Source organism: Brienomyrus brachyistius, unplaced genomic scaffold, assembly GCF_023856365.1.
Source record: "Brienomyrus brachyistius isolate T26 unplaced genomic scaffold, BBRACH_0.4 scaffold50, whole genome shotgun sequence".
Classification (NCBI taxonomy): domain Eukaryota; kingdom Metazoa; phylum Chordata; class Actinopteri; order Osteoglossiformes; family Mormyridae; genus Brienomyrus; species Brienomyrus brachyistius.
In genome coordinates, this window is record NW_026042325.1 from 98,116 (window position 1) to 120,408 (window position 22,293).

The following is a 22,293-nucleotide window of genomic DNA, read 5'->3' on the forward strand; positions in this document are numbered from 1 at the left end:
ACGTGAAAATAAATGTCAATATACAGGCCTAATACTTCAAGCAGGCTACACTAAAATAGGCCTATACTTTAATAAATTAATCGAATAACTAATCTTGAAATTTGAAGCCAATCGTTTGGTCGGCATCAACTCCGGCTTACATGTTTTTGTACTATCAAGCAGCCTATATTTTAATTTCTGCTTTCAGAGTAGTGACACCGGATGAAACATTATTCTCTCCCAACTTCAAGAAGAAATGCATCACGAGTAGCTTGCTTTTGGAATTATCTTGGGGGTGGGTGGTCCCTCCCCAAGACAGCCCGAAAAGCCTGGGTGCCCGTCACCGCTATACCCGGCTCCCGCTGAAGCTGCCAGTCTGCTTCTCCATATTCTCTATGGGACAGGATGAGCGACTCCATTCATCAAGGCTTTCTGAACAGATCATGGACTACAGCGATCAGAATATCCCACTCAGCCTCCTGAATCAGTGCATTTTAACATAGTCCAATTTTAAAAGCTGCAATTAATCCATGCAGTAAACAGCTTATAAAAACTTACTTAGATTTTTCTTTAGTCGGTCCGAAATAACAACTGCAATTCTCGGCGAGTTTTACGACGGCCAAGTAAAGCGTTATTTTGCACGGAGATGGCTGTTATTAAAAGACGGAGAGCGCAAATGATGGAAACGTTAAACACCCCAGTCCAAAAATGAGCCTCCCGTCAGTATCAGTCTGTCAGTCTGTCCGCGTCTCAATGCGGCCGAACGGCCCGCTTCTGCTCGCCGGCATTTCTGACGCTCTGTTAAGCTTACATGCCCATTTTCTTAACTTTTAAATGGTAGTTAAAAGTGCATGTAGGCCTAATACTTAATATGTTTAGATTTTAACAGACTGATCATCAAATAAAATATGTTACAGTATATCTACTGTACATTTAATTTCACTAATTCGCTTTTAGGCCTATCTTTAATCTTTAATTTTCTGTACATTTTTAGAAAAAAAACAAGACCTTTGTAACCGAATCAAAATAGGTATCGACTAAAATTTCAATATAACTTGGTTAAATTTTCTCCCCAAAGAAACGATATACAGTTGATGTCAAGGGTTATAATGATGCAGGGCAAATATGATTCCCAGTGTTACGCAAATGTAGTAAAACATTTTTATTCTCTCGCACTTACCTTAAACTAGGCCCATATGACACACATGTAAATATTTACATTAACTCTATTTTTTTTTGTTTTTTGCAAAAGTAAAAATACTGCAACAAAGTGCTCAGGTTCGGCCTTGTTTACAGTTCATCACTTTATGGAGAAGACGATTCATCTTGGGAGTCTTACATTCTTAAGGGGTGGGGCATATTTAATAATATATTATATTATATATTATATATTATATTTTATTATATATTATATTATAATATAATATAATATATGCGCGATACAAAGTTTACGGAACTTATTCCTGCGAAACACTAATGTTACGTGCGATCAGTGGGTAGAAGCGACTCCCAGCTATACTTTCTTTCCAGTCCCTTCAGCGTCCTCCAGCAGAGCCCTACACCAGGCGAAAGTGCCGTGCTGTGTGTTTGCTGAGGGGGGAGTCACACACACGGCAGGGGGGAGCCACGCCGGACACCGGAGTCTGAAAGTAAATCCAGGTGGAAAAGGCGCAGACGTGTCTGCGATCGGAGCTCCGTAGTGCGGAGGGACAGTGCAGCACCGCGAACCAGGCGCTTTTCCAGGGCTCCCCTTTCAAGGACACTGCAGCTTACAGTCATGCATGGAACAGGCTGCCGCCGCCGCCGCCGCCGCCGCCACACACACGGGGGGGGGGAGGTAGCACACCCCCAAAAAAGAATGAAAACCACTCAGCCGCCTTACCTTTTTGCCGTTTCTGCTGTTGTATCCATGGTAGGGGTTGATCGCTGTCCTCGGCGGCACGGAGAGCAGCATTTTCACGGCGCTGTGTCCGGAGCGGCGAGCAGAGCCGAGGCTGCCAGCTGACGTCAGCTGGGGAAGTCAAGCCCGGATTCCGGGCGCGGGGGGGGGGGGGGGGCGGGGGAATAGAAGTCGGAGTTCGCCGCTGCCGCTAGGGGGCATTCGGCCAATCCCGGAAAGAATAGACGGGGGCCTCCGGCTTCTTGAGAGAGATTAACTGCACTTCTGTCCATCACTTTCAGTTTGACTTGCTATTTATTTCCTATTTCCCATATTAATATATCCATCCATCCATCCATCCATTTTCCAAACCGCTCATCCTATTGGGTCGCGGGGGGTCCGGAGCCTATCCCGGAATCAATGGGCACGAGGCAGGGAACAACCCAGGATGGGGGGCCAGCCCATCGCAGGGCACACTCACACACCAGTCACTCACACATGCACACCTACGGGCAATTCAGCAACTCCAATTAGCCTCAGCATGTTTTTGGACTGTGGGGGGAAACCGGAGTACCCGGAGGAAACCCCACGACGACACGGGGAGAACATGCAAACTCCGCAAACATGTGACCCAGGCGGAGACTCGAACCCGGGTCCCAGAGGTGTGAGGCGACAGTGCTAACCACTGCACCACCATGCCGCCCCTATTAATATATCAGAAAGTATAATTGTCAACAGTAAATATGGGAGACAATGATCATTATTTCATTATTTTACAGATTCCATATTGACCATTAGCACATTTATTTAATGAAAATTCTTTTGTGCTTAATGCAACGGCATTGGAAAGTGTTTCATAATAGGAGGATGGGGGGGGGGAGCACATTTGCATAATTTAAATACAATGGTCCATTTATTGGAGGGGTGGGTAAATGAATCTAATTTAAGTGCTTGTGGTGTGTAATCCAGCTGGTTGCTACGTTCCTGGGTTAATGAACTGAAGCAAATACAACAAAGCAGTTAATAGAAATTTTTTAAGATTATGGCAGAATAAAGACAAGGTGTGCGATTTGGGCTACATTGTTAGCCAGACAGAAAAAAATCCCCCAAAATCTTCATTACCAGACCATTAGGAATATTTCTATGGCCCAAATGGAACATCGCTTCAGCCTCTCCCCCTACTGGAGAGTACAGCACTCTAGGTCTGTTTGTAACCATCTTGTACATTACTGTAAACACTGAGATCGTCTAGAGACCATCTGACATGTTAATGTAAACACAGCTCTGTCTCCTCATCTGTGTAACACAGATGTGTCACACATTCAGGTACTTTGAATGAATGAACTAATCACTGACTGGGCCTATTTAAAGGTTGGTGTTATTATTACTATTATTAATGCTGTTGCACCTCAGGCTGCTTGTGAGAGCGATTGGCGTATCCATAGCAACACTGAGTCGCATGGTACATCTCAGCCTGGGACAGTAGTGACATTGTTGCAAGTCAGATGGAACCCAGACGGGCAGCTGGCCAAGTGACAGCGGCATTGTTTGGACATCAACAGGCGTGTCGCTAAGCAACTCAGCCCTCATGTTCCCCTGGACTTTCGAACAGCGGCACAGACCGCCAGCTTTTTCATGCTCTCCACCTGCACAGCCTGTCCCTTAAAATGTGGTCTCAAGAATACATCCGCATACCGCTGAAGATCGTTCAGATGTAGATCTGCCTGACATTTGGTTCTTCTAAAACAGCCCCGATTCAAATGAACTCAGAGAAGTAAAACTTTTTCTTCTTACATGCAAACCAAGTGGTTCTCTTGTGTGGTTCCCTCATGTGGGAACAAGCAACCGAAGCACGTCCAGCCATCAGACTCCCTCTTCACCTCCAAGAAACACCTCAAGACCCATCTGATCCCTGAATTCCTCTGCTACCCCGATGCCTCGTCAGTGTTTCCTGAATCTTTTCATGTTGCACTTCTGGTCATTGAATAGTCATTGTGTTCTTGTACAGAAGTTGTTCTGTAGCTCCTGCTCCAGTACTGCTTACACTTGCCGTTCATTGGAAGCTCAGTCTAGCTGCAGTCATGTCTAGTTTTCTTCTAGGCGGCACGTAGATTTGATTGTGCTCTTTGCCTCACTTGTATGTCATGTTGGGCGAAATCGTCTGCTGAATATGTAAAATGTAAATGCAAAGTGAGTAAGCAGTGGACTGGGTCAGTGGCTGCCCCCATCCTCTTACCTCCTCACACCTTAACGCAGTGTGGCTTTAATCAGGCTCTCGGTCAGACAGTCGGAGGACAGCTCAGGGCACAGTGACAGACCCCCGCCGCTTTCCTCCCTCCTCCCCTCAGAAGACACTGCAGGTCGGTCAGAACACAGACTACGAGATTAAGGAACGCCGTCTTCTCGATAGTAATAAGAATGTTAAATATGCACTGATAACTCACAGTAAAATGTCAATCACCACTGTTGTTTATTAACCACTCACACTTTAAACTTCAGTAATTTGCTGTCCTACTTGTTCAGCATGTTATTGTATATTGATGTATATTGTATGCATACTGTATGTCAAATGTATACAGTATATTTCATCTATAGTGTACATATACTGTATATTGTATGTATACTGAATATATTGTATGCATACGGTATGTATACAGTATATTGTATTCATCTATCCATTTTCCAAACCGCTTATCCTTCTGAGTCGCGGGGGGTCCGGAGCCTATCTCGGAAGCTATGGGCACGAGGCAGGGAACAACCCAGGATGGGGGGCCAGTCCATCACAGGGCACAATCACACACATGCACTCCTATGGGCAATTTAGTAACTCCAATTTAGTAAAAATTGGACCCAGCTCACTTTAGGGAAACCGGAGTACCCGGAGGAAACCCCACGACGACATGGGGAGAACATGCAAACTCCGCAAACATGTGACCCAGGCGGAGACTCGAACCCGGGTCCCAGAGGTGTGAAGCAACAGTGCTAACCACTGCACCACCATGCCACCCCTTGCAAACTGTATGCATACTGTATATTGCATGCATACTGTATGTATACTGTATATTGCATGTATATTTTATGTATACTGTATGAAGCAACAGTGCTAACCACTGCACCACCATGCCACCCCTTGCAAACTGTATGCATACTGTATATTGCATGCATACTGTATGTATACTGTATATTGCATGTATATTTTATGTATACTGTATATAGCATGTAAATTTTATGTATACTGTATTATGTATGTATACTGTATAATGTATGTATACTGTATATCGCATGTATACTGAATATATTGTATGTATGTTCATGTTCTCACTATCCTGTTATTTGCTACTCATCGTTCTTTATTGTTATGTGTTGTTTAAGGCTGCAGGGAGGTGCACAAGCAAGTATTTCATGGTACTTGCATTTGTACAAATGCCTTTTAAGTCCTTGACCCCATGAGAGGTTGCATGCTCCTCACGGTGGTTTTCTGTGCAGACCCAGCTCACTGCAGCCCTACCTAGGTAAGTAGTGACTAAAATCTGGTGGATGAATGGATCGTAAGCGAGCAGGCGTTCACCGCATGCTGTCATTCACATTTCAGCCAGCTAAACAGATGGATATTTACTGAAGCAGAATGTACCAGAATAATACAACAGGCACCCCCCCCACCAGAGATAAGAACTTGAAGGCTTAATTAATTACGTTTTGTGTGGATGGCTCGATTGCCACACTGTTGTCGAGCGTTTAATTGTCATTTTACCTTAAGTAATATCTGCAATCATCAATCATCTTCTGCAGTTTTCTGTTTCACTGAACATTTTAATGAGGACCCACACTGATTCAGCCGCATAGTTGACTCAGAGTGGCAGAGCAGTTCCCCCTCCCCATTTACAGTATACCATTAGCACATCTCTGCGGGGGCTAAGCAGTACACGGATAGAGGATTATTACTTGGGGGGGGTGCAGGTTCAGAGTAGCAGGGGTCCACGATCTGACCTCCAGGATGAGCAGAACACACCAGGCAGATCACGTCTGGATCCCTGCTCAGATCGTATGGACGTGCCGATGCGGGAAGGAAGCGTGTATCATGCTGGGGTGAGAGCACCTTCGGCAGGCAACGGACAGGAAGCCCATGGGATGTTCCACAGGGGGTGTCCAGAGCAGGGGGCAACCCACCTGCCTGTTTGGCGACTCCGTGCACCCTGGCAATAGTGAGCTAAGAGGAGGTTAGAGGATTGCGTCAGGGGGAGGAAGGTGTTGGTGGGAGGAGGTAGTCGATTGGAGGACGGCGTCGGTGGAGGACCGTTTGTTAGCAACACCTACATGACTATATAGCACAGAACAGTGTAGTCGACCACTTCAGAAGTGCAGGAGAAAGCCCATGTGACACACTAGGCAAGCTTCACGATGAGAATGACTGCTGATCTCCTAAGAAGATGGCCACCTATGTTGCGTAAAGGGTTGACTGGCACTGAGGCTGGCTTTACCCCCCTGTAGTAACATCATTACTCAATAACAATATACTGCCATTTCATAAAAATGGACTGTGTGCTCATTCAAGAACCCCAGAGACGTAAAGTGAGATTATTTATTTTAGGGGTTCCCACCTTTAGCCGTTTCTCCCAGCAGAGCCAGCAGATCAATCAGCAGTTTTATAAGATTAACCATTTCCATTTATTTCAGATGTAAACAGAATGCTTGAAAGTGAGAGGTAATAAGAAATTAAAAATGCATAGTTTACTTTTGGAAATTAACCAAACGCACAGCAAAACCCCAGCATTCCGCGGCCCCATGGAATACTGGCCACACACTGGTACCAGTACGCGGAGTGGGGGCTGGGAGCCCCTAATTTGCTTAACGCATTCAGATTTTTCCTGCTTTTGCTTGCCACCCAAACAGCATTGCACCTGATCCCGCCTTTTGCCTTGCGGGTGCTGAGCCCCCAAAATGGCTCCACATGGCCATTCTGGGCTGGCCATGGACGGCTTACGTGGGTGGCCTGACCACCAAGTGGGTCTCTGAACCCTATTCCCAGACTGAGTGCTCTCATTTTGTTCCGGTACCTTGTACCTCATGGGGGGTGGTTGTTGGCTTGTAATTTGTCTGGATTCTTTGCACTGGCCTGTTTGCTAAGGGCAGTACAGGGAGGAGCATTATACAAGTAGAATCACAGTACAGGGAGGAGCACAGTACATGGAGGAGCACAGCATGGGGAGGAGCAAGTACAGGTAGGAGCACATTACAGAGTGGAGCAAGTACAGGAAGGAGTATAGTACAGGAGGAGCAGGGAGGAGCACAGTACAGGGAGGAACACAGTACATGGAGGAGCGCAGCATGGGGAGGGGTGGGTATAGTACAGGTAGAGCAAGTATAGGTAGCAAGTATAGGTAGGAGCACATTACAGAGTGGAGCAAGTACAAGTATAGGTAGGTATAGTACAGGGGGAAGCAGGGAGGAGTACAGTACAGGGAGGAACACAGTACATGGAGGACCGCAGCATGGGGAGGAGCAAGTACAGGTTGGAGCACATTACAGAGTGGAGCAAGTACAAGAAGGAGTATAGTACAGAGAGGAGCAGGGAGGAGCACAGTACAGGGAGGAACACAGTACATGGAGGAGCGCAGCATGGGGAGGAGCAAGTATAGGTAGGAGCACATTACAGAGTGGAGCAAGTACAGGAAGGAGTATAGTACAGGGAAGAGCAGGAGCAGGGAGGAGCACAGTACAGAGTGGAGGAGCATTGTACAAGTAAGATCACAGTACAGGGAGCAGTACAGTACAAGGAGGAGCACAGCATGGGGAGGAACAGTGCACCTACTCTTCTCCCTTGCATGCGAGAGTTCATGGGAATATAGCGAAAGGGTCTGCATGTGGTACGTGGAGAAATGTATGACTACATGCCTCGGCACATTTTGTGGAGGTGCTGCAGAAATATGGAGCAGTGGGACCACTAGCGAGTGTTACTCAGTGTGTAGCAAGAGCTGTGTGCACATACTTGGCACAAAATCAAAGTTGCTTAGACTGGATATTAGCCTCCGGCAAGGGTGCATCCTGTCTGTTTTTGATTTTCATTGTCAGGATATCAAGGTGCAGCTGTGACTTACGGAGGGCTGAAGGTGACATCCCTGCTATTTGAGGATTATGTTCTGCTTGTATCTTCATCCAAACAAGGCCTCCAGCACAAACTTCAGCAGTCTGATATCGAGGGACGAGAATCAGTCACGGTGATCTTGGTCTAAAGAATAGATCACTGCATTCAGGTTAGGGGAGGGAGTTTGCCATCAGAGTGCTTTGGGATCTCAGTCCTGAGTGATGGTAAGAGGGAACATGAGATCAGGGGTGGATCTTGGCAGGGGCAGGATGGGCAATTGCCCCTGGGCAGCATGTTTTGAAGGGGCGCCAACTTAGCAAACTGCTGGTGCCAAGCCCCTCCCCCAGTTTGACAACTTTTAACATCTTTATCATTCCCTCCCCCCCATACAGTTTTTAAAATTAATCATTTTAGCTAGGTTGACACATAGTGATTTTTGATAATTGGGTGGTGACTATTGCTGGTGGGGGGGCGGGGGGGGTTGATTCAGTGGCAACAAGTGTGTCTGTGGTGGTGAAGAAAGAGCTTCTTCATCAGCTCCCGCCGCAAAGCTTGTGGTTTACGGGTCAGTCTATGTCACTCCCCCTCACTTATGGTCAAGAGCTGCGGGAAATGACTGAAAGAACAAGATCGCAAGTACAAGCCGCCGTAACGCAGCTTCTCCACAGGGTTGCAGAGCTCACTCTCTGCGATACGGTGAGGAGTTCCAGAGCAACTGGAGAGATAAAAAACAAAAACAGCTGAGCTGGATCTACCATCTGGTCGACTCCCAAGGGAGCTGGGCAAAGCCCCCCCCCCCCGCAGGCCAGATCCATGACACACTGGAGGGGCTACATCTGGCCTGGGAACATCTGGGAAACCTCCCAGAATGAGATAGAGGTTATGGCCTCGGTAAAGAAGCAGTTTGAAGGTGATTTACTCTTACAGTGTAACACAGGGGTCTCCAGCTCCGGTCCTGCAGAGCTACTGTCCAGCAGGTTTTCTATGCTACCTGTCTTCTGGTGAGCCACACCTCTTCCTGTATTTACTTGGCCACATAATTTAATTTTTTCTCTCAGTAACTTCAAACTCAGGTTATCTCAGGTTTTATACCCTGGCAGACAATCTACCATGGAACATTTGCCGCACATGTAAAGGTAAAACCAAGCAGATGTAGTATTGAATTATCACAATATAATTAGGCTGCTGTTTCATTTCGACAATTTTATACGAAGCCAGTTGATAAATTATTATTAGAAGTTCCCACAAAAAAAACGCCACGCTGTCCATTAAGGGCGATATACGGGTTACATACTGTAGTATTTACATTCCCTAACATATCTGCACATCTCTATAGACGGTCATGTCACAGGAATGTTTTCGACGGAATGGCGATGGCGCCAAAAAGTCAAGTCTGTGGGAAAGTAGAAGCTTCGTTCAATCGCTGTACCATCAAGACCAAAGGTAGACCGTCCTCTCTGGAGGCCCAGGCTGTTCTCAGAACGAGCATCAACATCAGAAGTGGTCTGGCTGTATCTTCAGCTCACAGGGGTCACTCTTTGGTCACAACTGAGCTCACTCACAGCTTCATCACAGTGCACAAAACAAGGGTGTAGAGACCAAATCAGCATAGACCCTCCCTATATGTAACATACAGGGTATTCCCACAGGATCGGTAGCGACATGTTCCTGCCATCCATACCCAAGTGTACGCCCTTGGGACCAAGCATATGTTCAAAGCCAAAGAGAGGACAAAAGAATACTTGTAGCAGCTGCAAACCATCCATGCATCATCTTTTCATCGCAAAGCAGAACCGACCTCCGTGCAGCTCATGTACTGATCACTCTGCCCCTCTGCGGTCTGTTGTTCTCTAGGTGTCATTGTTGTCTGATTGTTAGCCTGTAATTAAGTGATTTCAGAAGGGCTGGCATTTTCAGGTGCGTTAGCGGCGGATCGGTGTTAGCAGGTTGTTTGTGCTGACCTGCGCTCTTGCCCAGACTTGCTGAAATATGTCACCCAGATGCCATGAGCTGCAGTCACTGTGTGAAGCTCCAACACTGCACGATACCTTCAGCGCAGTACAGGGGCCACTGTGTTCAGGGACTTACAGCTTGTAAACTTTGCTAATTCATGCTAACCTCAACATTGCTTCCTGACAAGGACAATATACGGTAACGCTTTACATCAGCCGCCCCTTTATAATGCATTCATAAGCAGCATGTAAGTATACCTTAACATTCATAACAGACATTATATGATAATAAACAACAAAAAATAAACATTATAATCATATATTATTTTCTATTGGTGTAAAGTTGTTAAGATACGTTAGGATGTTAAGGTGTACTTATATGCTGTTTATAAATGTTATTTGACGGCATTATAAATGCATTATGAAGGTGCAGTTAATGAAAAGCATTTCCTCATACACTAATAGAGCTGCCCTTAATCTCTTTGTCTGTCTTATCTGTGTAGTGGGTCAGTATCCATTGATGTGTTTGATTACAGGGAAATATGGCCCAGAATCAGGTGGCTGTCTTAGATCAGAAGGGCTCCGCTTTGAAGAAGGAGATAGCATGGGGTACGGAGTCGGGGGGGGCGGGTGGAGTGGGGGGATGGGTCCAGGGGGGCGGGGGGTGTCTGGCTGTTGGCACATGCTTCACATTCTTTGGGTGTTATCAGCATGGTGAGCTCTGTAATTGTCTCTGTGAAAACATGCAGCAATTGCAGAGGCAACCTGCGTGGCAGCAAACATGGAGAAGGAGGAAATCCCCGGCAAAAGATGGGGATACTGCTGGGTGCCACATTACAGCGAGAATCCCAAAGCCTGCCTGTAAATCCAGCGCGTTCGGGTGAAGCCAGAGGTGATCTCAGCAGTCAGAGGAGCATGGGCTACCTTTGGGCTATCTTTGGGTTATCTTTGGGTTATCTTTGGGTTATCTTTGGGTTATCTTTGGGTTATTTTTGTGAATAAAACAAAGACTTGCCAAAGAATTAGGATATGAAAAAAACTCAGCTGGAAGCTGTTTTCTATTTTAAAAACTTTAGTCATAAATAAACCACATTATAATAATATTGCTGGGAGACATAGGACAGTGATGTGGTAGCTGATATTAATATAGTCAGGACTCTCAGCAGAAATCACTCTTGTTATCCGTGTATAAACGAAGTAAACTGTGCTTGTGCTTCACGTCATGCTGCTCTTTGGGATGCCAAGAACCGAAGGGAAGGAAGGTCAAAAAGGTTGGAGATGGGCGAGAGGCCTCTCCATCCAACTGCACACAGGCACTCAGACACACACACTTCATCCTTTGTTATGAAATGGCAGCAATTTATCGCCGTGGGTTCTGGGATATAAGGGCTGGGAGGGAAATGCTCTCGCTCAGATATCACAGGCCCCAACAGTCCATGCTCACGTTGCCCCAGATCTTTGGCATTTCACGTGGCCATGCGTCCGTTCCCACAGAAAAGCTCCGTCACGGTCCTGTCCTGCCGGTTTGCCGCTCTGTAATCACAGAGTCGGGAGTCAGAAAATGAGAACAAGCGCAGAAGTGAATATTAAAGGAGGGAGCTGAAGTATTTTATGTGAGCTGCTTTAATTCACATGACATAAGGGGCTAAACTAGTAAAAATGATATAATAATAATAATAATAATAATAATAATAATAAGCCCACAGCAGGACTTTCCTTCACCACAGAAATCCAGCAATTATAACTTGCTTTTACTTTTTTGGGACATTAATCTAATTATGATCTTATTTTAATCTATTAATGATTAAAATGTGATTAATCATTAATCACATTTTAGTCACCAGGATTACGATTATGTACCACAAAGCTACATTTAGGCAAGTAAAGGTCCATTCATCTCCCATAATTAAATGACATTTCACTGCTCAATGCATAGTGAGAAAGACTCTTATCTTATGTATGTAACTGTTGGTCAGGGGTCAGGGTGACCCTGCCGGGTAGGTGGTACCCTGAATGGGACTGCATTTCACCAAATAGTATTTTACAAAAACTGGACATGTGACGTGTCACACATTACAGTCAGCAGTCATGTGGGTAACATTTAACCTCGTACGTAAAACACAGAGAGCTGAGCTTTCACTGTGATCCTCTGCAGTGCTTCATGCCTTGATGTCCCTATTGCCACCCAGAACATTCGATTCCTGCAACACTTCCGCTAGGTGTCCGAGTCCTAAGATTTAAAAGCTGTGAAAAAGCCACAACAAAGATTATGAGTCAGTAGAATCGGTGGAATTACACCAGGTTATCAGACTTAACAGACACTTATCACTCGCCAAACAGCCAGTTGCTTCCTGAATCAGTTCCAGCTTGGTTGGAATATAGACTGAGAAATTTACTTGTGAACATCGACAACAGTCTCAGGATCTGGATAATGGCTCTTCATACCCAAGATGGCTCAGCTTCCAAAACGGTTAATTGGTGATCAGACTAACACTGTGGAACTTCCCGGAATGTTCAGAAACATCAGAGATAAGTAGGAGCCCCCTGTTCTTCCAAGCATTTCTGGTTTCTTTCTTCTCTTACATGTACAGCCCTTTTTTTGAAAATCGGAATGGCACGGAACTCCAGGATTTACAGAAAATGCTACAATCAATTACCAGTCTGTGGAGATGTTAGCGATTAGCCGCCTCATTTTTAATGGAAAGCCGGAGCAGCACGAGGGCTGCAGACTCACAGGTATATTATGGTAACATATCTGGTCTTCAGCCATATGTTCTCCCTCTGGCAAGATTCCTCTGGCAGACTGTCCATTTTCTGTTTTCCTCGAGTTCTGATTTTCAAAAAGGGAACAACCCCCCCCCCCACCCAAACACCCCCCCCCCCCTTCTAGGCCCACAAGCATTTTACTGGAGTGCAGTAGATTTCCTGTTTCAGCCATTATTCACCCTCTAAGATGAGTTCATCAGGCAGCCGTAGTAAAGAAAATAGACACAAATTTATTTTCTGTTTTTTTTTTTAAAAAAAGCTAAATATTTAAAGCAAGCAGTCATCATTGTATATGACAAAAGAACATGCATGTTATGCATATGTGCACTGAATGCAGAAGTGTTCATTTACCATAGTGAAAGTTTATCTGAGTGCTAAAATGAGCACTTTCAGGGTTGACAGATCACTCTCAGTGTTAAAATTATCCTTGCTGGTTGGCTTTTCGGTCTGCAGGCTTCTGTTGAACTCGGAATGAAACCAGTTGATGATCCTACTTGTTTTACATGGAATGTACCTAGTTTCAGGTTTTTTGGGGAGGGGGGGGGGGGGGAATAATCTGTTGTTCTTGCTTTTGCTTTCCTGAACACAAACACTTACCGATCTCGCTCACAGGGGAAACTGTGGGGAACGCTGGGAAACATGACTTATGAGATTCTCTATCGTGTTCCAAGCCTGGAGGCGGCGGTTGTGGTGGAGGGGGGGGGGGGGGCTGAGGGGAGGGGGGGGGGGATTTGGGAATGTTGCCGCTGGATTCTCGGGATCGTTCCAGTCGGTGATGTAAGCCGGACAGCCCATGTGCACGCTGCATGGATCTGCTTCTTCCAGGCCGTGTGAGCTAGAGGTCCAGGATGGCGGTGTCACTGTATGGAAGGTGACGGGGATGAGAGCCATAGCTGCCCGGTGGCATCAGGGAGAGACGGAGAGAGAGAGAGAGAGAGGGAGAGAGAGAGAGAGAGAGAGAGAGAGAGAGAGAGAAAACGGCTTCAGAACAATAACGCACGGAGAGTGCATCTACTGGCCAGATCATACATAGCTCAGGTGATACTGGTCAGATTTTCGGTTACTACTGCATTTTTGTGTGTGTGTCAAATTTCAATTTCCTGGAACCTTGATCCAAAGCAATGAAATCATGCAGATTTTCACAGCTGTCCAGTTTATAGCCCCCCTCCCCCCCATCACCTTATCCAGTACATGACTGCTGTGAACCTGAAGTCTGTTCCAGGAAACATGGATCATGAGGCAGGGGCACCATGGGAGGGGCGGCGGGGGGCAGTAGGGTGGGGTGCCAGTCCCTAATGGGGGGGGCAGTGGGGTGGGGGTACCAGTTCCGCACCGGGGTGGGAGTAGGGTGGGATGCCAGTTTCTTACGGGGGGGGCAGTGGGGTGGGGTACCTGTTCCTCACTGGGGGGGGGAGTGGGGGGTGGATGCCAGTGTCTCACGGGGGGGGCAGTGGGGGGGATGCCAGTCTCTCACAGGGGGAGCAGTGGGGTGGGATGCCAGTCTCTCACAGGGGGGGCAGTGGGGGGGATGCCAGTCTCTCACAGGGGGGGCAGTGGGGTGGGATGCCAGTCTCTCACAGGGGGGGCAGTGGGGTAGGGTGCCATTCCCTCATGGGGGGGGGCAGTGGGGTGGGGTACCTGTTCCTCACAGGTGGGGCAGTGGGGGGGATGCCAGTCTCTCACAGGGGGGGCAGTGGGGTGGATGCCAGACCCTCACGGGGGGGGCAGTGGGGGGGATGCCAGTCTCTCACAGGGGGGGCAGTGGGGGGGATGCCAGTCTCTCACGGGGGGGGGCAGTGGGAGGGGATGCCAGTCTCTCACAGGGGGGGGGCAGTGGGGGGGATGCCAGTCTCTCACGGGGGGGGCAGTGGGGGGGATGCCAGTCTCTCACGGGGGGGGGGCAGTGGGAGGGGATGCCAGTCTCTCACGGGGGGGGCAGTGGGGGGGATGCCAGTCTCTCACGGGGGGGGGCACTGGGGGGGATGCCAGTCTCTCACGGGGGGGGCAGTGGGGGGGATGCCAGTCTCTCACGGGGGGGGCAGTGGGAGGGGATGCCAGTCTCTCACGGGGGGGGGCACTGGGGGGGATGCCAGTCTCTCACGGGGGGGCAGTGGGGGGATGCCAGTCTCTCACGGGGGGGGGCAGTGGGGGGGATGCCAGTCTCTCACGGGGGGGGCAGTGGGGGGATGCCAGTCTCTCACGGGGGGGGCACTGGGGGGATGCCAGTCTCTCACGGGGGGGGCAGTGGGGGGGATGCCAGTCTCTCACGGGGGGGGCAGTGGGGGGGATGCCAGTCTCTCACAGGGAGGGCAGTGGGGGGATGCCAGTCTCTCACAGGGGGGGCAGTGGGGGGGATGCCAGTCTCTCACAGGGGGGGCAGTGGGGGGGATGCCAGTCTCTCACAGGGGGGGGCAGTGGGAGGGGATGCCAGTCTCTCACAGGGGGGGCAGTGGGGGGGATGCCAGTCTCTCACGGGGGGGCAGTGGGGGGGATGCCAGTCTCTCACGGGGGGGGCAGTGGGGGGGATGCCAGTCTCTCACAGGGGGGGCAGTGGGGGGATGCCAGTCTCTCACAGGGGGGGGCAGTGGGGGGGATGCCAGTCTCTCACAGGGGGGGCAGTGGGGGGGATGCCAGTCTCTCACAGGGGGGGCAGTGGGGGGGATGCCAGTCTCTCACAGGGGGGGGCAGTGGGGGGGATGCCAGTCTCTCACAGGGGGGGCAGTGGGGGGGATGCCAGTCTCTCACAGGGGGGGCAGTGGGGGGGATGCCAGTCTCTCACGGGGGAGGGCAGTGGGGGGGATGCCAGTCTCTCACGGGGGGGGCAGTGGGGGGGATGCCAGTCTCTCACGGGGGGGGCAGTGGGGGGGATGCCAGTCTCTCACAGGGGGGGGCAGTGGGGTGGGATGCCAGTCTCTCACAGGGGGGGCAGTGGGGGGGATGCCAGTCTCTCACAGGGGGGGCAGTGGGGGGGGATGCCAGTCTCTCACGGGGGGGGCAGTGGGGGGGATGCCAGTCTCTCACAGGGAGGGCAGTGGGGGGGATGCCAGTCCCTCACAGGTGGGGCAGTGGGGTGGGATGCCAGTCTCTCACAGGGGGGGCAGTGGGGGGGATGCCAGTCTCTCACAGGGGGGGCAGTGGGGGGGATGCCAGTCTCTCACAGGGGGGGCAGTGGGGGGGATGCCAGTCTCTCACAGGGGGGGGCAGTGGGGGGGATGCCAGTCTCTCACAGGGGGGGCAGTGGGGGGGATGCCAGTCTCTCACAGGGGGGGCAGTGGGGGGGGATGCCAGTCTCTCACAGGGGGGGCAGTGGGGGGGATGCCAGTCCCTCACAGGGGGGGCAGTGGGGGGGATGCCAGTCTCTCACAGGGGGGGCAGTGGGGGGGATGCCAGTCTCTCACAGGGGGGGCAGTGGGGGGGATGCCAGTCCCTCACAGGGGGGGGCAGTGGGGGGGATGCCAGTCTCTCACAGGGGGGGCAGTGGGGGGGATGCCAGTCTCTCACGGGGGGGGCAGTGGGGGGGATGCCAGTCTCTCACGGGGGGGGGCAGTGGGGTGGGATGCCAGTCTCTCACAGGGGGGGCAGTGGGGGGGATGCCAGTCCCTCACAGGGGGGGGCAGTGGGGGGGATGCCAGTCCCTCACAGGGGGGGGCAGTGGGGTGGGATGCCAGTCCCTCACAGGTGGGGCAGTGGGGGGGATGCCAGTCTCTCACGGGGGGGGCAGTGGGGGGGATGCCAGTCTCTCACGGGGGGGGCAGTGGGGGGGATGCCAGTCCCTCACAGGGGGGGGCAGTGGGGGGGATGCCAGTCCCTCACAGGGGGGGGCAGTGGGGTGGGATGCCAGTCTCTCACGGGGGGGGGCAGTGGGGGGGATGCCAGTCCCTCACAGGGGGGGGCAGTGGGGGGGATGCCAGTCCCTCACAGGGGGGGGCAGTGGGGTGGGATGCCAGTCCCTCACAGGGGGGGCAGTGGGGGGGATGCCAGTCTCTCACGGGGGGGGCAGTGGGGGGGATGCCAGTCTCTCACAGGTGGGGGCAGTGGGGGGGATGCCAGTCCCTCACAGGGGGGGGCAGTGGGGTGGGATGCCAGTCTCTCACGGGGGGGGGCAGTGGGGTGGGATGCCAGTCTCTCACAGGGGGGGCAGTGGGGGGGATGCCAGTCCCTCACAGGGGGGGGCAGTGGGGTGGGATGCCAGTCCCTCACAGGGGGGGGCAGTGGGGGGGATGCCAGTCTCTCACAGGTGGGGGCAGTGGGGGGGATGCCAGTCCCTCACAGGGGGGGGCAGTGGGGTGGGATGCCAGTCTCTCACGGGGGGGGGCAGTGGGGTGGGATGCCAGTCTCTCACAGGGGGGGCAGTGGGGGGGATGCCAGTCCCTCACAGGGGGGGGCAGTGGGGTGGGATGCCAGTCCCTCACAGGGGGGGGCAGTGGGGGGGATGCCAGTCCCTCACAGGGGGGGGGCAGTGGGGGGGGATGCCAGTCTCTCACGGGGGGGGCAGTGGGGGGGATGCCAGTCCCTCACAGGGGGGGGCAGTGGGGGGGATGCCAGTCCCTCACAGGGGGGGGCAGTGGGGTGGGATGCCAGTCCCTCACAGGTGGGGCAGTGGGGGGGGATGCCAGTCTCTCACAGGGGGGGCAGTGGGGTGGGATGCCAGTCTCTCACGGGGGGGGCAGTGGGGGGGATGCCAGTCCCTCACAGGGGGGGGCAGTGGGGGGGATGCCAGTCCCTCACAGGTGGGGCAGTGGGGTGGGATGCCAGTCTCTCACGGGGGGGGGCAGTGGGGGGGATGCCAGTCTCTCACAGGGGGGGGCAGTGGGGGGGATGCCAGTCCCTCACAGGGGGGGGCAGTGGGGTGGGATGCCAGTCTCTCACGGGGGGGGGCAGTGGGGTGGGATGCCAGTCTCTCACAGGGGGGGCAGTGGGGGGGATGCCAGTCCCTCACAGGGGGGGGCAGTGGGGTGGGATGCCAGTCTCTCACGGGGGGGGGCAGTGGGGTGGGATGCCAGTCTCTCACGGGGGGGGCAGTGGGGGGGATGCCAGTCTCTCACGGGGGGGGCAGTGGGGGGGATGCCAGTCCCTCACAGGGGGGGGCAGTGGGGGGGATGCCAGTCCCTCACAGGGGGGGGCAGTGGGGGGGATGCCAGTCCCTCACAGGTGGGGCAGTGGGGTGGGATGCCAGTCTCTCACGGGGGGGGCAGTGGGGGGGATGCCAGTCCCTCACAGGGGGGGGCAGTGGGGGGGATGCCAGTCCCTCACAGGGGGGGGCAGTGGGGGGGATGCCAGTCTCTCACGGGGGGGGCAGTGGGGGGGATGCCAGTCTCTCACGGGGGGGGCAGTGGGGGGATGCCAGTCCCTCACAGGGGGGGGCAGTGGGGGGGATGCCAGTCTCTCACAGGGTGGGCAGTGGGGGGGATGCCAGTCCCTCACAGGTGGGGCAGTGGGGTGGGATGCCAGTCTCTCACGGGGGGGGGCAGTGGGGGGGATGCCAGTCCCTCACAGGTGGGGCAGTGGGGTGGGATGCCAGTCTCTCACGGGGGGGGCAGTGGGGGGGATGCCAGTCTCTCACAGGGGGGGCAGTGGGGTGGGATGCCAGTCTCTCACAGGGTGGGCAGTGGGGTGGGATGCCAGTCTCTCACGGGGGGGGCAGTGGGGGGGATGCCAGTCCCTCACAGGTGGGGCAGTGGGGGGGATGCCAGTCCCTCACGGGGGGGGCAGTGGGGTGGGATGCCAGTCCCTCACAGGTGGGGCAGTGGGGGGGATGCCAGTCTCTCACGGGGGGGGCAGTGGGGGGGATGCCAGTCCCTCACAGGGGGGGGCAGTGGGGGGGATGCCAGTCTCTCACGGGGGGGGGCAGTGGGGGGGATGCCAGTCTCTCACGGGGGGGGCAGTGGGGGGGATGCCAGTCCCTCACAGGTGGGGCAGTGGGGGGGATGCCAGTCCCTCACAGGGGGGGGCAGTGGGGGGGATGCCAGTCTCTCACGGGGGGGGCAGTGGGGGGGATGCCAGTCCCTCACAGGGGGGGGCAGTGGGGGGGATGCCAGTCCCTCACAGGTGGGGCAGTGGGGGGGATGCCAGTCTCTCACGGGGGGGGCAGTGGGGGGGATGCCAGTCTCTCACGGGGGGGGCAGTGGGGGGGATGCCAGTCCCTCACAGGGGGGGGCAGTGGGGGGGATGCCAGTCTCTCACGGGGGGGGCAGTGGGGGGGGATGCCAGTCCCTCACAGGGGGGGCAGTGGGGGGGATGCCAGTCTCTCACGGGGGGGGGCAGTGGGGGGGATGCCAGTCTCTCACGGGGGGGGCAGTGGGGGGGGATGCCAGTCCCTCACAGGGGGGGCAGTGGGGGGGATGCCAGTCCCTCACAGGGCACATGCTCCCACATACCACAGGACCTCACTGTGAGGCTGTTTGCAGACACCTGGTTAGTGACTTACTCTGGACATGCGTACAGCAGCAATGTCTAGCCAGCAACATTTGCTTTGAAAGTTCACTTCTTTAGCCGCCATGCTTTCTGCTGTCCCCATTCCTGACATGTTAAACATCACAGGTCTGCACTGCAGTATGTATCTGTAACAAAACATAACCATGATGTATCATGGCAGGAAGGCAGGAGTCCCCCACACCGAGACAGACTTATGCGCAGTGAAATGCTTAAAACACAGGCACAGTTGTGAAACATCTGGCAATATTTGTCTAAAAGCTCAAATGTTTGCTTACTTCCTCCTTTAGACCTTTGGGCCTTAAATCTGGCCCAGATCAGCCATGATATGAACAGGGTGGGGGCTCAACCTTCACTTGTTTATGCAAGAAATATAATACTTGCAAAAGACTGTTAGACTGTAGCTGGGTGGCGTTTTGCGACTTGTGCAGGACAGCATGTTCTGGAGGGATCGAGCTGGGAAAGTCTATGCAGAAACTGCTTTCGTCGTCAGCCTCCAAGCCACCGGCTGCACAGCCTCTTCATCTCTTAAAGGAGAGGCATCTTATTGTCTTAAAGGAGAGGCATCTTATTGTCTTAAAGAAGAGGCATCTTATTGTCTTAAAGGAGAGGCATCTTATTGTCTTAAAGGAGAGGCATCTTATTGTCTTAAAGGAGAGGCATCTTATTGTCTTAAAGAAGAGGCATCTTATTGTCTTAAAGGAGAGGCATCTTATTGTCTTAAAGGAGAGGCATCTTATTGTCTTAAAGGAGAGGCATCTTATTGTCTTAAAGGAGAGGCATCTTATTGTCTTAAAGGAGAGGCATCTTATTGTCTTAAAGGAGAGGCATCTTATTGTCTTAAAGGAGAGGCATCTTATTGTCTTAAAGGAGAGGCATCTTATTGTCTTTTTCTATCAGCCGTGGAGATCTGCTCTTATCATCAAAGCCATTTTGAAGGGCAGTTCTGAAAGGCACCACTGCAGGCTCACACACTGAAACTGGAACCTTTTAAACAAGCCAGACAGCCCTCCCCCCCCCACCGTTCTTGACTGGTTTCGCCGGACCACTGCTTTGCCAGGATTACGTCTTTGGGCTGCCAGTCCAGGACCGTCTGGGGAGCAGAAAAAGCAGGTTCTTGTGGTCTGAGAAAGTGCCGCTCTCCCTCTCCAACCGCTCGGCCTCTGCAGCTGAACTGCCAGTTCTGTGGGATTGCGTACAGATGTGCCTGGACAATGGCCAAGCTCCCTGCCCAGCTAAACATGTGGTGCGGGGCCACGTACGCTGGCAGCCTGTCAACCCGCCTCCCTCACTGAGCCTCATGCTCCTCTCCATGTGTCATTCGGAGACTTGCTCCAGAGTCCCGTGTTTCTGGAATAAAAAGTAGCACGTTGGCCATAATATAATCACATCTTGCTTTTATTCAGGTCCATGTTCAGAGCCAGTACCCAGAATTTCCATAAAAAGGACATTGTGTTAGTATAAAATGTCTTCTACAATCAAGAGCCACTAATGCATTAGGTAGCTATAGTGTTGTTTGTTATTTACAAAGAAACCTGGCATCCATCCAACTTTCAACCACTTACCTGGCACGGGGTTGCTGGGACCTGGAGCCCATCCTAGCAATTATAGGACAAGGCAAGACTATATCCTGGAAGGGACGTCAATCCATTGCAGGACGCATGCAGTTTAGAGACACCTTCAGAATACAGGAAGAAATCTGCATATCTGGATGCATCGTACACTACAGGGAGAGCTTACAAAATCCACACATTCACAGAGAGCAGAGGCAGGACTAAAGGTGGAGGTGCAGGGCAACAGTGCTACCCACCGAGTCTCCACACCACCCCATCAACGCGGCAGGCAACCCGGTGTGAAGTAACTCATCAGCTTCACCCTGAGAAAGTCGCTTTGCGTCTTTAAAACGTTACACGGGTTGTTCATGGTGTGCTGGCTTCCAAATAAACATGTCGTGTCTTTCTGGCAGCGTGTCAAAAGCCTGGCTGTCGCCGGTAGTTGGAGATTCTCCTCGCGTCCTCCGGTGCCTGTCGCGGCCATTTTGTGGAGACGGTCAGTACATAGAGCCCTCGCCTGCTGCTGTGTGACACACTCTCGCCTCAGCTGGGTCCTCTCCCCATGGAAACCGCATCAACAAACAGCACGTTGGATAGCCAGCGCAGATATTTACGGCATAGCGCCGCTTTCTGATCTCAGCGCCACTTGGGATATAGAGCAGATACTGAAACATGTTGTAAATCTGAGCTGAGCACAGCAACGTGACTGAAGCTGCAGCCCACAGCAGGAATTCGTTTTTCTGTTCATTTCCAAAGTAATATGTGTAGTAACTGCACTGCGTTTTTCCACCAACATTGCTTGGATTTATGAATGCTTTCTCTCCTCTAGCACTTAATTTAAAATTCCAAGAAAAGTACTAGTTAACTAATCAGACGGCAGCAAAGACGACGTACCTTTCAGAGGACTAAGCATGCCTTTTCATTTCAGTTAAGATGTACAATCCGCTGTCTGCAGAGCGATATAAAATACGATGCCTCTTGCTAACCCCAACACCACTGGCCCAGTGCCATGAGCTGAAGAACGCCGTGAAGAACCGGCCGGGAATCCAACGCTCCTATGGGAATGATCAGATTCTCCACACGTTTGACATTCTTTGCCTGTGCTCATCTGTCCCTCAATCACATGTGAACCTCCAAAGGCTAAAATAGCCAGGGCAGATAATGCAATACCTCACCGTGGAAGGATGGAGTCCACGACAATGAATGGAGTGTGGCTGAGAATATATACACTGTGTTATACCTTGGGGGGGTTTTAAAACATTTTTGGCTCTATTGACCTAGCTAAGGTTAAATTAAACTACAAACTATTTTAAAGGCACTTAAAGTGGTCCTCCGACACAGATTGTGATTTTCAGCAGTTCGCTGTCATGCCCTTCAGATTACGTAATGCTCCAGTAATGTTTGCACGCTTCTTCCTCTGCGGGCCAGTAGGAATTCTTTGTCTTCAGAGAATGTTGAAAGATCAGCATGGTAAATGAACTATGGGTTGGTCTCTGGCCATCAATACTCTTTAATACCCCTTGTGAAATGGATTGTCTGTTTGATATAGTAACCCCTTACCTCCTAAGTCTGCTCTGAAAATGAATCACAGGCTCTAGAAAGAAATATCACTGCCCATTGTTTTCATATTTGATGGCCAAACTGGATTTT

The 22,293-nt window shown here is 52.0% G+C and overlaps 1 protein-coding gene and 1 long non-coding RNA gene across 3 annotated transcripts in view; both read right to left on the reverse strand.

Annotated features, from left to right (window-relative positions):
- LOC125723547 (RNA-binding motif, single-stranded-interacting protein 2-like) overlaps positions 1-1,995 on the reverse strand; it is a 35,241-nt gene extending 33,246 nt beyond the window's left edge. For both annotated transcript variants that reach the window (XM_049000239.1, XM_049000238.1), the window contains exon 1: positions 1,862-1,995. In XM_049000239.1, the coding sequence (XP_048856196.1) occupies positions 1,862-1,933 (72 nt within the window). In that variant the 5' untranslated portion in view covers positions 1,934-1,995. The remainder of the gene's footprint in view (positions 1-1,861) is intronic.
- Positions 1,996-13,388: 11,393 nt separating this feature from the next.
- Positions 13,389-21,807, reverse strand: LOC125723582 (uncharacterized). Its single transcript, XR_007386932.1, has 4 exons — positions 20,656-21,807; positions 19,369-20,440; positions 19,086-19,218; positions 13,389-13,551 (listed from the first exon to the last, which is right to left on the reverse strand). It is a non-coding gene; the product is annotated as an uncharacterized LOC125723582 (long non-coding RNA).
- Positions 21,808-22,293: the final 486 nt, after the last annotated feature.